The sequence below is a fragment of the Rhinolophus sinicus genome, linkage group LG04, assembly GCF_036562045.2.
Source record: "Rhinolophus sinicus isolate RSC01 linkage group LG04, ASM3656204v1, whole genome shotgun sequence".
In the NCBI taxonomy this organism is placed as follows: domain Eukaryota; kingdom Metazoa; phylum Chordata; class Mammalia; order Chiroptera; family Rhinolophidae; genus Rhinolophus; species Rhinolophus sinicus.
The window spans coordinates 182,030,664-182,044,656 of record NC_133754.1 but is presented as its reverse complement, the minus strand read 5'-3'; the positions used below and the strand labels follow the sequence as shown (position 1 = coordinate 182,044,656).

The 13,993-nt window shown below is 54.7% G+C and overlaps 1 protein-coding gene across 2 annotated transcripts; it reads right to left on the bottom strand.

The window, feature by feature from the left end:
- Window positions 1–2,315: 2,315 nt before the first annotated feature.
- SLC2A8 (solute carrier family 2 member 8) lies at window positions 2,316–13,032 on the bottom strand. 2 transcript variants are annotated; one of them, XM_074331057.1, is made up of 10 exons: window positions 12,063–13,032; window positions 11,820–11,982; window positions 11,330–11,536; window positions 9,895–9,994; window positions 8,309–8,508; window positions 7,433–7,498; window positions 7,230–7,338; window positions 6,318–6,491; window positions 5,788–5,933; window positions 2,316–4,279 (listed from the first exon to the last, which is right to left on the bottom strand). In XM_074331057.1, the coding sequence occupies exons 1-10, from the start codon at window positions 12,113–12,115 to the stop codon at window positions 4,142–4,144; spliced, it is 1,356 nt and encodes a 451-aa protein (XP_074187158.1). In that variant the 5' UTR covers window positions 12,116–13,032; the 3' UTR covers window positions 2,316–4,141. The 2 variants fall into 2 exon arrangements, with proteins under 2 accessions (XP_074187158.1, XP_019584175.2); XM_019728616.2 differs by having other exon boundaries at window positions 7,433–7,576; window positions 12,063–12,405.
- Between the last annotated feature and the right edge of the window lie 961 nt (window positions 13,033–13,993).

The window sequence follows — 13,993 nt, the reverse complement described above, 5'->3', positions numbered from 1 at the left end:
TGGGGATGTTCTATCCTGCCCCTCTTCTCCATGGCCCTGTGTCTGATGGTGCTGGGCTGGGCTCCTGGGACAGATACAGGACTGTCAGTGGGGTTGGCTCTTGGTCCCTGAAGCATCTTGTGCCCCAGAGGAGTCTAAGGGGAACCTCTGAAGAGCATGTGTGTTCACAGTCCTTGGTACCTATAAATGGGTGCTGGTAGCAATCAGAAGGTGGTGTGGATAGTTGCTGAGGGAGTGGGATAGGAAACAGGATATGAGAAAACATGTAAAGACTTCAAATGTCCCTTTTAGAGGCACCTCTTGAGCCTTACACCAGCCTTGCATGGAGCTCCCCTTCACTACCACAGCCTCACCACCAGCAGCGAACATCGATTGAACACTTACTCTTGACAGCCTCGGTTCTATGTGCTTTACATAATTATCTCCTTTCATCCTCACAACAATCCTATGAGGGAGATAGCATCATTGCACCCATTTTACAGATGAATAAACAGACTTAGAGAGGCTACGTGACTTGGCCTGGTCACGTAGACAGTGAATAGTACAACCAGAATTTGAGCCAAGTTCACTGGCTCCTACCATGTTGCCATGGCTCCTGGTCCCTAGATTACAGAGGACAGAGGCCAAGGTAGGGTTGAACCCACAATAACGTTTTCCTTGCTCACAAGTTTAACCATCTCCCTTGCAGCCTGGGGGTGGGGTGGGGCTGATCCATCCTCCTGCCTCCCCTCTGGTCGTTTGTCAGCTCCTGTTTGCAGAGGCTGGGGATGGCCAAGCAGGAGCTAGGAGCAGCCTCTGCATAAGGGTCCATGTCAACAAGTTACTCAGGACAAGATCAGCCTTCTGAAAGGTGGCTCAGAGTGGGCGGCCTGTCACATTGAGTCACACTGAGTGGATGTGAGCAGCCTAGGTGCCAAGGCTGTCCCAGTCACCAGACACCTAATGTGTGCCTGGACCTGTCTGAAGGTCCTGCTCCCTGATCTTTGGTGCTGACTCACTAAGAACAGATTTGGAGACGGTGGGGAATAAGCCCGTCTCAGACACGGCCAGTGTGTAACTTTCTGGGGTGCAGTCCAACAGGAGGGAACAATAGCCTTGATAATGCACACATTCTTTGACCAGCAATTATGCCTCTAAGGTTTTATCCTAAGAAATTTCTGGTTGCCCACGCACAGGTCTACCTGTAATTCTCTCTCCCCGACTCAACCATCTCCATTATCTCCATCATCTTCTTTATCTCCATCAGCTCCGCATCTGTTTTCCGGGGCTAGTGTAACAAATACCAGACTGAGTGGCTCAAACAACAGAAATTGACCTCACAGTTGGAAGAAGGAAGGCCGAAAGTCTAAGAACACGGTGTTGGTGGGTTGGTTTCTGAGGCCTCTCCTTGGCTTGTAAATGGCCATCTCCTTCATCTTCACATGGTGTTCCTTCCATGTATGTCTGTCTCCTACTCTCTTCTTATAAGGACAGCAGTCCTTATGAGGTGGATTAGGACCCACCCTCATAACCTCGTTTTACCTTAATTACCTATGTAAAGGCCCCACCTCTAAATATAGTCACGTTCTAAGGTGCTGGGGGTTAGGGCCCCCTAAAAAGGGGGACACCATTCAGTCCATAACCATCTCTCTCTTCAGCTCTACTTCCATCATCACTACCATTTCCACCTCTATCCACATCACCTCCATCTCTATTTTCTATCTCATCTCTGTCACTATCATCTTTCTCATCTCCATCATCCCTCTCATCTCTCCTCTATCTCACCTGTCTTCTCTCTCCTCTCTCTCCTCTCCCTCCATCGTTTCCCTCATCACTTTCTCTAAATCTGTATCTACATAATAGAATGATCAATAAGCAGAAAACTGGAAACAATCTGTTTCCAGTGAGGTTGATTTGATGTATTTATATAATGAAATCATCTTAAGGTCCACAACAATTTGAGCACATGCTCTTGACCACATAGCATGACTCCAATAGCAAACACATCATCATTAAAAGGATGGAGAAAGCTTCCACTTCAAGCTGGAGGACTGAACTTATACACTTAGTTCCTCTTTTCCTCCAAATCCCATGAAACAACAGTGAAGATGTGTAAAAGGAAACAGGTCTGTCACAGAACTAAGAATAGGTTTTGTGTGTGTGTGTGTGTGTGTGTGAGACACCATCTACCACAATGAAACCCTAGTTCTTCATTGCTAATTGTGGACAGCCAAAGCTCACCAGCTATTTGAGCTAATACAGCAGCACAAAAGAGAGGGACCAAGATAAATGACCTGATCAAGGGGTTCCAGAGGAAACAGAGAACAGAAGACAACTTTTGAAAAGTTAAATATATAAGCATTATTTATAACAGTGAACACAGGGTTGGTGAAGAACTCTCGTACACTTCCGGTGGGAAAGCAAAATGGTACAACCACTTTGGAAAACAGGTGGGCAGCTTAAAATAAACACAAACTTACCATACGACCCAGCAGTTCCACTCCACACAAAACTTGCATGCAAATACAGCTTTCTTCATAACGGTCAAAAGGCGGAACTGGCCCAAATAGCCAATGGAATGCTACTCAACAGTAGAAAGAAATGAACCAGTGATGCATGAAACATGGATGAGCCTAAATCCTGCTCTGCTGAGTTAAAGCCAGACTCAAAATTGACCGACCTAAGTCATCAAATTGTATGCCTACAATTGTGGAATTTTACGGTATATAAATATGTCTTAATAAAACTCATTTTTTTTAAAGTGAAAGTATGAATCCTCACAGAATCCCCAAACGGTACTCCATCAAAAAGTATAGGATGCTGTGAAAAAGGAATGGAGAATAGGAGAGTTTTAAATGACTGTCAAAAGACCGGTCAAAAGAAAGCTGGAGTGGTTGGTTACACTGAGATCAGACAAAGTAGACCTCAGAACAAGACTGTGACCAGGGTTAAAGAAGGGCATTTCATAACGATCAAGCACAAAACAAGCAGGAGAATGTAACAATCCAAAATGCGCCCACACCTGGTAACAGAGCTTCAAGGCGCACGAAGCGAAACCCGACAGAACTGCAAGGAGAAACGGGTCCACATTTGTAGGTGATTTCAACACCTCTCTCAATAATGGACAGAACAGGTGGAGAGAAAACCGAGAAGGGCGTAGAAGGCCTGAAGCCCTCTATTAAATGTGACCTAATTGACATTTGTACAACAGTTCACCCGACGTTACAATGCGTTTCTCAACCCAGGGGACCACCGTGCAGGCACTAAGGAGAGTGTAGACAAGCAGTTACTGTCACAGAACGTGCGCCTGCACACGAGCTCGCCTCTGGAAGGCCCCGAGGAATCTGGAGTTTGCTGAAGCTGAGAGCTGTCCTGTGTATTAGCACATTTTACTGAAATCAGAGCAGCTGCCATAGGTTCTTCCAGAAACGAGCCTGAGGCTCTGCTCTCCCCACCCCTTTGCCCTGGACCACACGGCATGTGCACGCCCACTCTCTGGCCTCATTACAAAGCCTAACAGGAGGTGCCACGGTGGGCACACGCTGGGGATGCACAGCCTGGGACATGAATAAGGCATGTTACGGAATTGAGAAGTAAAGCCGCAGATGTTCTTGGCAAGGCCCAGTTTATGGAAGGGACAGGAAAAGGCTTCTCAAACTCACAGAGAGACCATGACCTGATTTTCTGAGTCAAATCTTTTCATTTGGCAAAGTTCCTTCCTGATAATGCAGCCACGTGAGGAGAAACCATGGGTCATAACCCAGCCTCCAAAATCACCTCCTCCAGAAAATGGGGAGCCAAGAGTCCCCCTCCTCCACTGTCGCGTTCGTGACATGAGGGAGACGGCACGTGGAGGACTGGCCACAGAGCAGCAAAGACCGTCTGAGGTGTCCCCTCCTCCGAGTCTCAGAACAACAGTGGGAACGGGACCCAGGGCTGGAACCTCATGCCTGTGGCTCGAGGGGCCATCCTGAGCTGGGCAGGAAGGAAGACCCCAGATGATAAGGCTCCAAGGGCTGCGGTCCTGGATCCGGCTCCCTGAGCGTGGGCTGGGGATCCGGACTCTGGCTGAGGCCCCCCGTGAAGTCACAGGCAGGTTCTGTTGCCTCCAAAGCCCAAACCAGTCCAGCTAGGAGGGGCAGCTGGTCCCGGGAAGGGGCTGTCATTGCCCCTCAAAATGGGCTGTGATTTGCTCCAAAGTCTTTCCTTTGGTTTCAGGGATGCAGAACAAAGTGAATAGGACACTGACGGTGCAGAAGGCGGCGGCGAGCCAGAAAGCGCCGTAGGGCCTGAGCACCTCCTGCAGAGAGAGGGGAGAGGCCACTGAGTGGACGTGGCACGGATCAGGAGGCATGGCCCCAGCCTGCCCTGCGCCGCCTCAGGGCAGCAGGGGGCACTGGTGCAGCTCTGCAGAAACCTGGGCTGAGCGCTGCCCAGTGTGGACGCTGTGTGGCTGGGGAACTGAGGCTCACAGTGATGTAGTGGCCGCCCCCACGTCAGAGACCCACTGTCAAGTGACAGCCGCACTCCGGACCCACAGACCCACCCTCTACACGTCGCTTTAGCCTTGCCCTTCGAGGTCCCTGCCCCCAGAGGAGCCTCGGTGCTAGAGGTAATGGCTGAGCTAACAGCAGGTTGAGATGGGCCAGTGTGAGCACACAGGGACACGCAGGCCCACAGGCATGGAGGGAAAAGTGAGCTGCTGCCTTTGGTCCGAGCCTGTCCACCCTCCCAGCCCAGCCCTATGACCTCGCAGGCACCAGCACCACAGGCCCCTCCCTTCTCAGCTCCTCTTCCTCTGGGACCTCCCCTTCTCGCAAAGCCCTTCTCTTAGCCTCTTGGGCACTGTACGCCCCTGGGTCACTGTTAGGTCCTTTGCCACCTCCTCCCTCCTTTCTGTTGGTCCCCTCCAAGCTCCCAGCAAGTAATTTCACCTGTAGGCCTCTGCCCTGGTCTTCCTGAAATGCTCCCCAGGGCAGCCCTGCCTGAGTGGGCCTAGGCCCTGGACAGACTCCAGGCCAGCCCTGGGTGTCCACTCCTCTCAGGATCTCTCCTCCTGCCCCAGCCCAGCCTCCTGGTGCGTCATTCGCCCACCACTGTTCACCGCCAGCCCAGCCCTTGTCATAAAGGGGATCCTATCCATCTCCTTCACTGCTGTCTGGTGCCTTGAACAGGCCAGGATGCGGTACCAGGTGCCAGGAGACCTGGGGGGAACAAATAACTGAACAAATGGCTTCTCTGTCTGCTCCAGCACCATACCTCTCACCCTACCCCCCGGCTGGGAAGCCCCTTAGGCAGAGACCACGTCTGTGTCAGTCCATCCATGAGAAGATGGCAAATGTTGAACTCAACTGAGGCTCCCATCAACCCTACGAGGAAGGTACTGTCAGTTACCCTCCTCCATTTCCAGCCAAGGAAGCTGTTTCAGAGAAGGTAAACAGCACAGCCAAGGTCACACAGCCAGGAAACGGCTGAAGCAGGGTTAGAGCCCAGGCCTGTCGACTCCAAAGCCAGAGTTTTTCTGACTTCCCGACCCATGTCCCCAAAGTCCAAGGGGGGAGACCTGCCCTGCTGTCCTCCACCAAAACAGCCTGAAGGCTCCTGAGTGGTCACAGCCTGGGTCCTCAAACTGCCCCAGCCCGTGTGTCTCCCCGTCACCCCCGACCAAGACAACTGGTGTCCCAGGATGGTGGGGCCTCAGCCTGCACACAAGGCCGCTGATCCTGAGTCTTTTGCAATAAGAGTAATTCTACAAAGCGCTTCTCGGCTGACTCTGAGGGGAGGCATTGGAGACAGGTCTCTACTCACCATGAGGCTACTGAACTCTTTTGTCACCAGAAAGGCCATGAGCCAGTTGCTGAGGACGCAGACGCCAGTGGCCACACCCTTGACGTGCAGAGGGAAGATCTCAGACATGAGGAGCCAGGGGATGGGCCCCCAGCCCATAGCGAAGCCTGTGGGAGCAAGACAAGCATCAGAAGCCACAGACCGGGCTGAAGCCTCACGGGCCGAGGGGCCCTGGATTCGTCTGGGTCCCCCAGGTCTGCACCTTCCTGCCGGGAGGTCTTAGCCAGGCCCTACATGTCTTACACACAGGTCTTTCCGCCACAGAACGGGATAATGACGGGGTCTTCTCAGCGTGCTGTTGCGGGGATTAAGTGAAAGGAGCAGAGAAAGGCTTAGCTCGCTGTTTGGCACATGCTGAGTGCTATAAACGCAGAGGTGGGGACCTGTATGTGAGGTGAGGCCAGGAAGGCCTGGACTCGCTGGGAGCTGTAGGAACCCAGGGCGTCCCCGTCGGCCCCCACTCACCTCCCCACCCATGGGGCCCCTCTCACCGGCAGTGAAGAGGCACATGCTGCCCACTGCCAACCAGGCCAGCTCTACACTGGCATTGGTGGGCTCCATGGAGACAGGTGCCAAGAGGTCCACATGCGAGGAGTTGCTGGGGCCACCCTGGGTCAGCCTGAAGTAGGCGCCGAAGGCACTGGCGCTGAACACCATGACCACACCTGCGGGGGAGGTGGCTGTGGGTAGGGTGCTGGGCGAAGTGGTCCAAAGCCTGGGCGTGTGGCACCTGGAGTCTCAGTGCAGTGTGGCCACAGCAATGTGGCCTGGAGGCCTCCGAGAGGGGCAGCGAGCGGTACCCAGGAGCCCTGACTGGGCCGTACCCACCCAGCCTGGCCCTGGGCTTGGACCTCAAACCTCAACAAGCTCTGAGAAGCTCCCCGAAGCAGACTGTCTGGCCCGAGGCAGCAGGAGCAGTAACAGCGGCAGCAGCACTATTTGAACCCCCTTCCCCAACAGCGCCAAGTGCTTGTGGCCTCCACACGAGCGAGGGCCTCATGTGGACCATCTCCTGATCCTCACCATGGCCCATCATTACCCTTATTTCAGAGGGGAAACTGAGGTTCAGAGAGGTCAAGTCACTTGCTCAGAAAGACCACTAGCTTCCAAGTCACTTTACTTCCTGGGCCCTCAGTTTCCTCGTAAACCGGGGCCCTGATGGCGCCTTCTTTGTAGGTTCACTGTAAAGGTTCCGGCGTGACGCAGTGACGCTGTCATGCAGGCCTGGTCTGGAGCGAGCGCTCAGTGAGAGCGCCCGTTAAACCTCGGTCGTGTTCTCAGGGACACTTGGCCTCTTCCTCCCACAACACGGCGGCCTTGGCAAAGACCCCCCAGCACGCAGTGGGGAGCTTGGCCTGGGCCATCCACCTGCACAGGGCTGAGCCCTCACCCTCGGGCCTCACCTGAGGAGACCAGGAGCAGCCTCCGCCCAGCTCTGTCCATGATGAGGGCCGCCACAGCCGTGAACAGCACCTGGATCGTGCCCACGATGACCGAGGCCAGGCTGCTGTCCTGCAGAGATGGGCCGAGGCGGGTCAGGCAAAGCCCCTGGGACTAGGCCACACCCACATGGCATCTGGATGAGGCAGGGCAGAGGCCTCTCTACCTTGAACTTGGCCTCCTCAAAGATGGTCTCTGCATAGAACATGACAGCATTGATCCCCGACAGCTGCTGGAAGACCATGAGTGAAATGCCGATGATGAAGGGCTTATAGATGCCAGCATGCCTCAGCTGGGCCAGGTGGAAGCCCTGCTCAACAGAAACGGGGCATCAGTACTTCTCTCTACCCTCTCCCAAGGGGCACCCCGGCTTTGAGCCTACTATCCTAAGGTCTGGTGGAGGGGTGAGCCTCAGCTTCTTGTCTTGGCCCCACCTAGGCCTCAGGTCCACACAGGTCTTTGTATCATTATAGCTTCTCCATTTGTAAGGTGACAAGATCCTCACCTCCTCATGTCCTGTCCAGACTTGTTGGGGAGCCACAAAAAGAGTACATGGTCCAAGGGCCGGGGGTCCAGAGTCCCGCCAGCCTTGGTCCTGGGCTGAGCGCCACCTCTGGCTCCACCAAATCCTCACCAGCAGGCACATACTGACTCCCATTTTAAAGATGAAGAAACTAAGGCTTAACAATGGGACAGTCACACAGCAGGTAAGTGGCAGAGACAAACTTCTCCCCTGCCCTACAACTCCCCACATAAAAATCTAAGTCCTCAATCTACCCTGCAGTTCCCCTGGACCCGGCCCAGCCTTTCTCTTCCTGGGACAGTAAGATCAAGGTTCAAGCTTTCCCAGGGATCTCCAAGGCTCGGATCCAGCCAAGGAGTGGGGTTCAAGCAGGACTTTGCCTGCTTGCACACAGGACAACACTGACCCCTGTGTGTGTGAGTGTGAGCACGCACGTGTGCAGGCTATGCTGGCCTCCCCTGGCTGCAACGGGGTGCTACCTCACTGAACACCCCCCAGCTTTGCCTCCCATCTTTTTACCTGGTGCTCAGCCCCAACAGCAGGCTCTTCCCAGCCCTGCTCGGAGCCCCACAGGAACTGCGCAGCGGCCATGGCTTCCTGGCGCTTGTGCTGAGTCAGCAAGAAGCGTGGGGTCTCGGGCATACAGCACATAAGCAGCAGCATGAAGGTGGGGGGCACACAGCCCAGCACGGCCAGCCAGCGCCACTCCAGGACCCAGCCTGGAAGGAAGGTGTCAGACGTCAAGAGCTGGAGCCGGCCTGGCCTTCCTTTCCCCATGAGTGCCTGTCCCCTTGCCAACCCCAGGGGCTCAGCTTAAAGGGTGGGGGCCTCACTACCTCTGCATGGCTACCCTCGTGTTTGTTACTGATCTTGTCATTATTGTTGTTGAAACGTTGTAGAAATGATGGTGAATACATCTGCTCAGTAAACATTTACGTAGCCATTAAACAAAGAATGAGGTCCTCGCTATGTGATGATGGGTATGACATGGCACCATTTGTGTAAAAGGTCGGGGCAGGAGCACAGAGATGCAGTCATACATGCAGACTCTCTGGAGGGCCACCAAGAGGCAGGCAAGGCTGGCTCCCTAGGAGAGGACGGGGGACAGGGTTGGGGTAGTTTTCACTGAACACCAGAAGATCAAAAGTCACAGAAATTGATCAATGAAAGTTCAGATTATGACGAACTAGAGATAATTCTATGGGTGCATCAATACCCACGTGTCTGTCCCAAATGTCAGTGTCTGTACACAGCAGGGCATTGGCACACTGCTGGGCCCTCAAGGCAGCCAGACTGCTGGCAGGACTCTGAATTAGAGTCAGGATGGCAAGTGGGTAAGATGGAAGACCACAAATCTGCATATCAACCACTCTAAAGACTCAGAGGGTACATGACCTGGGCCCCGCTTCCTGTCAGGCCATAAACCCCTAACCCCCAACAGTTCTCATGCCATCCCTTGATTCTCATTTGGCGTAGGCACTTTTCATGTGTCACTTAAACCCTCAACAGCCTTGCACTTAACGACAGGGACAGCAAGGCTCCCAGGGGTTGTGTGACTAGGCCAAGGTCACACAGCTAGTAAGTGGCAGAGGCCGTCCCCTCATCTGGGACTGTCAGACTTGAAGCCCGTCCTCTTTCTACCCCAGTTCTGGTGGAAACACATCTGCCTCTGGAAGCTTCTTCACGCTGGCCCAGCTCTGACCCTCAGGTCCCCTGGCACCTGCCTCCTTCATGCTGCAAATCCAGTACTGATATTTCTGAGGGAGGCATGCCTGGGCCCTCCGTTGTTCTGGGCCTTGCCCCTGGAATCCTGTTTGTCACCGTACGTTGAGGTACTGCCCTAACCTGTCAGCCATCCCCACACCCCCGGAATGGGTTTCTGCCCCTGAAAGAGGAGAACATCACCTTGCAAGCTCTCCCTGGAACTTAGTCACAAGACCCACACGTCCCAGGGTCTCACTCAGGGAGGTGGTCTGGAAACCTAGAATCTTGGGCATTTGGCTGTGTTTCCTTGGGCAAGTCCTTTGACCTCTCTGACCTTTATATCTGTAAAGTGGTCATGCGGCCATTAACAGGGATCAAAAGCGATAACGTGAAAATTCTACCTGCCAGGTAGGCTAGGAGGATGCCTGTGACCACCATCAGCTGCACACAGGAGCCGAGCAGCCCCCGCACCTCGGGGTAGGCAATTTCGGAGATATAGACCTGTTGGCAATTAAGATGAGAGCCTCAACTTGGGCTGCTGCAGGCCCGCTGGGCCCCTAATTGCAATCTCAGGTCAGCAGAGCCTTCCTCATACCTCCCCGCACCCCACCAAGTGATCTGCAACAAGTGTTTAAAGGGGAATAAGGAAATACATATATATACCCAGCTGCTGTGTGTGGGGGGGGAATGGGTGGGAGGGGGCACAACTTTCACTTAATTGCATGAATATCCTTGATAAAATGCAGTAGGTCTGGGGTGGGGCCCAAGATTCTGCCTTTCTAACTAGCTCCAGGTGACACCAGACTGCTGGCCCAATGACCACACTTTAGTGCCCTTGGCGTGAAAGCAGGAACTCTTTGCCTCAATTGCTACCAGTGACTGTCACTGCTTCCTCTGAGCTCAGGCGTCACAAAGGCATCATCTGTGCTTCTAGGTTATTCCATACCTTATCACATGACATAGACAGGCGTATTCTTGCCCAGTAAAAAAATCCAAAACATAAAATCCAACCCAGTTGCTGCCTAGCAAATGTGGGTGAAATGAATGGCAGGAGCAAAGGGATGATCAGGGAGGACCCTGAGCCATTGCTTTCAATCTCAACCAGGATGGGCTGTGGGTGGTTGATCACCAAGCTCATGATCAAGTCCATTGGTTACCCAGCAATCCCAGCTGCCAGGGTCCAAGTCCTCCACAAGCCACGCCAGGGCTGTCTGTATGTGCGAAATCTTTGAATCCTCACCCACCACATGAGGTTCCCACTGTACAGGGGAGGGAACTGAGGCGCAGAGAGGGCCTCTGGCCCAGTAAGTGGCAGAGCTGGGATATCACCCAGGTGTGTGTAGCTCGTGTCATCCTGGGCAGTGCTGGTCAGGCCCTGGCAGAGAGAAGCAGGGGAAGCAGCGGGAGGACTGGTGTGTAAACGGGAATCAGGTCCCAGCAGCTTTTGCTCTTGGGTACAAACCAGAATAGGATTTTCCTGCTAAACTGTAGTCAGTGGTCTGAATGACAAGGGGGATCCAAACCACACCGTGAGGCTTCTGTTGACCATTCACAGATTCCATCTTATTTGTAGAGCAAAAGAGAGATGGGTTAATTGATGGCACAATCTTGAGTTTAAGTATTAATAGCTTCACCACTGACTAGTTGTGCCTGGACAAAAGCCTTTACGTTTCTGAAACTTACTTCATCTGCAAACCGGGCTGACAACAGTCGCTCCTTCCTTACTTGCAAGAGTAAGGGAGATAAAGCAGATAAGGGGCACCCAGGGGCCCCAGCGGGGAGAAACACGCCCTCAGATCTGTTCCTTGCCCTTGGTCCCAGGGCGCAGACACTTACCGGGGCCACTAGTGAGGCAATGCCACAGGCGAGGCCGGTGAGGAGGCGGCCCCCGAGCAGCATCCACATCTCCTGGGCCGCGGTGATGACGGCAAAGCCGGTCACGAAGGGCACGGTGCAGAGCAGGAGGCTCAACTTGCGCCCGGCGCGGTCCACCAGCCAGCCGCCCAACACGCCCCCCGCCGCAGCGCCCAGGGTCACGATGGCCTAGGGGCGACCGCCGGCTGAGGAGGGGGCGCCAGGGGGTCGTGGCCCAACCTTGCCCTCCACCCCACTCCCGGCGGCCTCAGAGCGCAGCGGATGGGGGTCCATGGCTGGTGGGCTGGGAGAAGGCGACCCCTGGCAGGGGACGTACTCGGCGGAGGGTCTCAGTGCCTGCCTCAAGCAAGGCAGGGAAAGGGTCCCATCGCACGTCCGGGAGGGTGGACTTGGAGGTGCCCCGTGCCCGTCTTAGGGGTGGGAGGAGGAGGGTCTCAACCAGAGGTCTCACCCCGAACCAGGAGGCGGCGTTGTTGTCGAGGCGCGGGGCCGGGGGAGCGGCGCGCCGCAGGCTCGGGATGGCCGGGGAGCTGTAGCCGAGCGCGAAGCCAAAGCTGAGCGGGCCCAGGGCAGCGGCGAAGACTGCGAGGAAGACGCGGCGGCCGCGGGGAGCGCTGCCGGGACAGGGCGGTCTATGAGCGGCGCCGGTCTGGGCTCAGCGGGAGGGGCGAGGCCAGACCCTTGGCCCACTCACCTATCGGGCGGCCGCAAAAGAGGCTGGGTATCTTCCTGGTCCTCAGGCATCATGTCCGCGGCCAACGCTTTCTGGGTCCGCTCTGACTCCCGAACTGGCACTGGCCCCGCGACTGCGGCCCGCACGGGGCTCTCCCCGCCGAGCAGGACAATAGTTGACTCTGGGCAGCTTTGGGGCCGGAACGGGCGTTAGTGTGGGAACAGCCAATGGGAACGCAAGGCGGAGTTAGTGACTGCGCTAGGAGCCGCCCTTCAAATCAAAGCAGACCAATGGAAGCAAAGAGCCTGTCGGCGAAGAGCACTGGAACCGCCCCTAGAACGGAGCCATCCAATGTATAGGTGGGGCGTAGTTTGTTTCCGAGCCTCCAGCACACTCATCCAATAGGAGTGTGGTGCGAGCAGGAGGAGGGGTCAAAAAGCTGCCTCAAGCCAATGAGGATGGAGAGCAGGGTTGTATTTGCGTCTGGAGTTGCTTCAGTCTAGCTTCAACCAAGTGTACTAGGAGCCGGACAAAGGCGGAGCACGTGGGCCACTCCCAGCACTTCTCGCGCGCACTCTGGGGACCTGTAACTGTCCTCCAGTGGTCGGCTCTGCAGTTCCTGCTCCGCGTTAACAGCCTCTCTGGGGCCTAAGTTGGAGAAGCGTGACTCTTCCGCCTGGCCCAGCTCTGCCCACTGAGAGCCGCAGGGCGGGAGCTCTCCAAATGACTGCCCTGGGATGCTCTTTCTCCTCTCGGACGCAGAGCCTGGCTCGGCGCTCCAGCTGGGCTGCTGGGGACGGAGGCGTGGCCCTGCGCGCCGCAGCCTACTATTGTGTCGGTCACCACTTGTAGCTTTCAGATTGCAGACGGCTTCAGAGCCTACGACGACTACGTAGGCCCTCCAGGTGCTGAGGACCTGTGTTGGGCGGGGTCCCCCATGACACATGTGTGTGACTGATCTGGGCTTACATGATGAGCTCCACGCACCCTGTTAATTTACACTCACTTCATGGTAATCCTGACTCTTGAATCTTCATGTAAATACCTCCCAACTTTGAATTCCCTGTGTTAATAGCCAGCTCTCTTCGCCTCTAACTACCTCAGCGAGGATGAGGTCAGGGCTCTGGAAAATCGCACCATTTGTAGCCAACACTGGGTTCAGGCAGCTGTAGTGGAGTGCTGTGTAATTCTGGAAAGAATCAGGACTATGGGAGTAAGAGGCTTAGCTTCTACTCTTTCTCTGGGCCTGTTTCCTCATCTCTAAGAGGGGATGACAACAATATCTATCTTCCAAGAGAGTTTTGAGAAGGGGCCATGCACATAAAGCCCAACACTTGCGAAGCACTCAAGTGCCAGCCAGTGTGATCAGGATTGTTTGACCTAGTGCAGTCACCTGACTGTACTATATCTTTAAAGACTTAGGCAACCTCCCCTCTGTGCTTACTCAGCATCTTGTGCTGGAGTTATCAGTTCTTATTACAGCACTTATCACTGCTTTGTGATCGTCTTTTACCTCTCTCCCTCGCCTAATGGACGTGACCTCCTCCTCTGGACAGGACTTGGTGTTTGCAGAGTGGATACATGCCTCAAATTCCATGGGCAAACTGCTCCGGTAGATGGTTTATTTTGTAACTCAGCCAGTGGGGTATATATGGAGAAGCTTAGGTAGACAGGATGCTCTGTGAGCCCAGCTAGTTCCAGGCCCTCTGAGCCGTAGACCCCTACAAACCTGCTCCTGCCCTCTGGCTGGTCGTCTCCCTCCCTGGGGGTGTACTGCTTGACCTTTATAAGCAGATATTGCTGCCAGAGCAGCCCCGCCCCCACCTGGTTTTTGCAAGCTAAGCACCACTAGTCTGATTAGTAGGGTCCAATTCTTGTCCTTTCTACATTCATTCATTCCTCAGATCTGTGACTTTTGTCAAACCATGGGGTGGCTCCGATGCTGCCCCTAT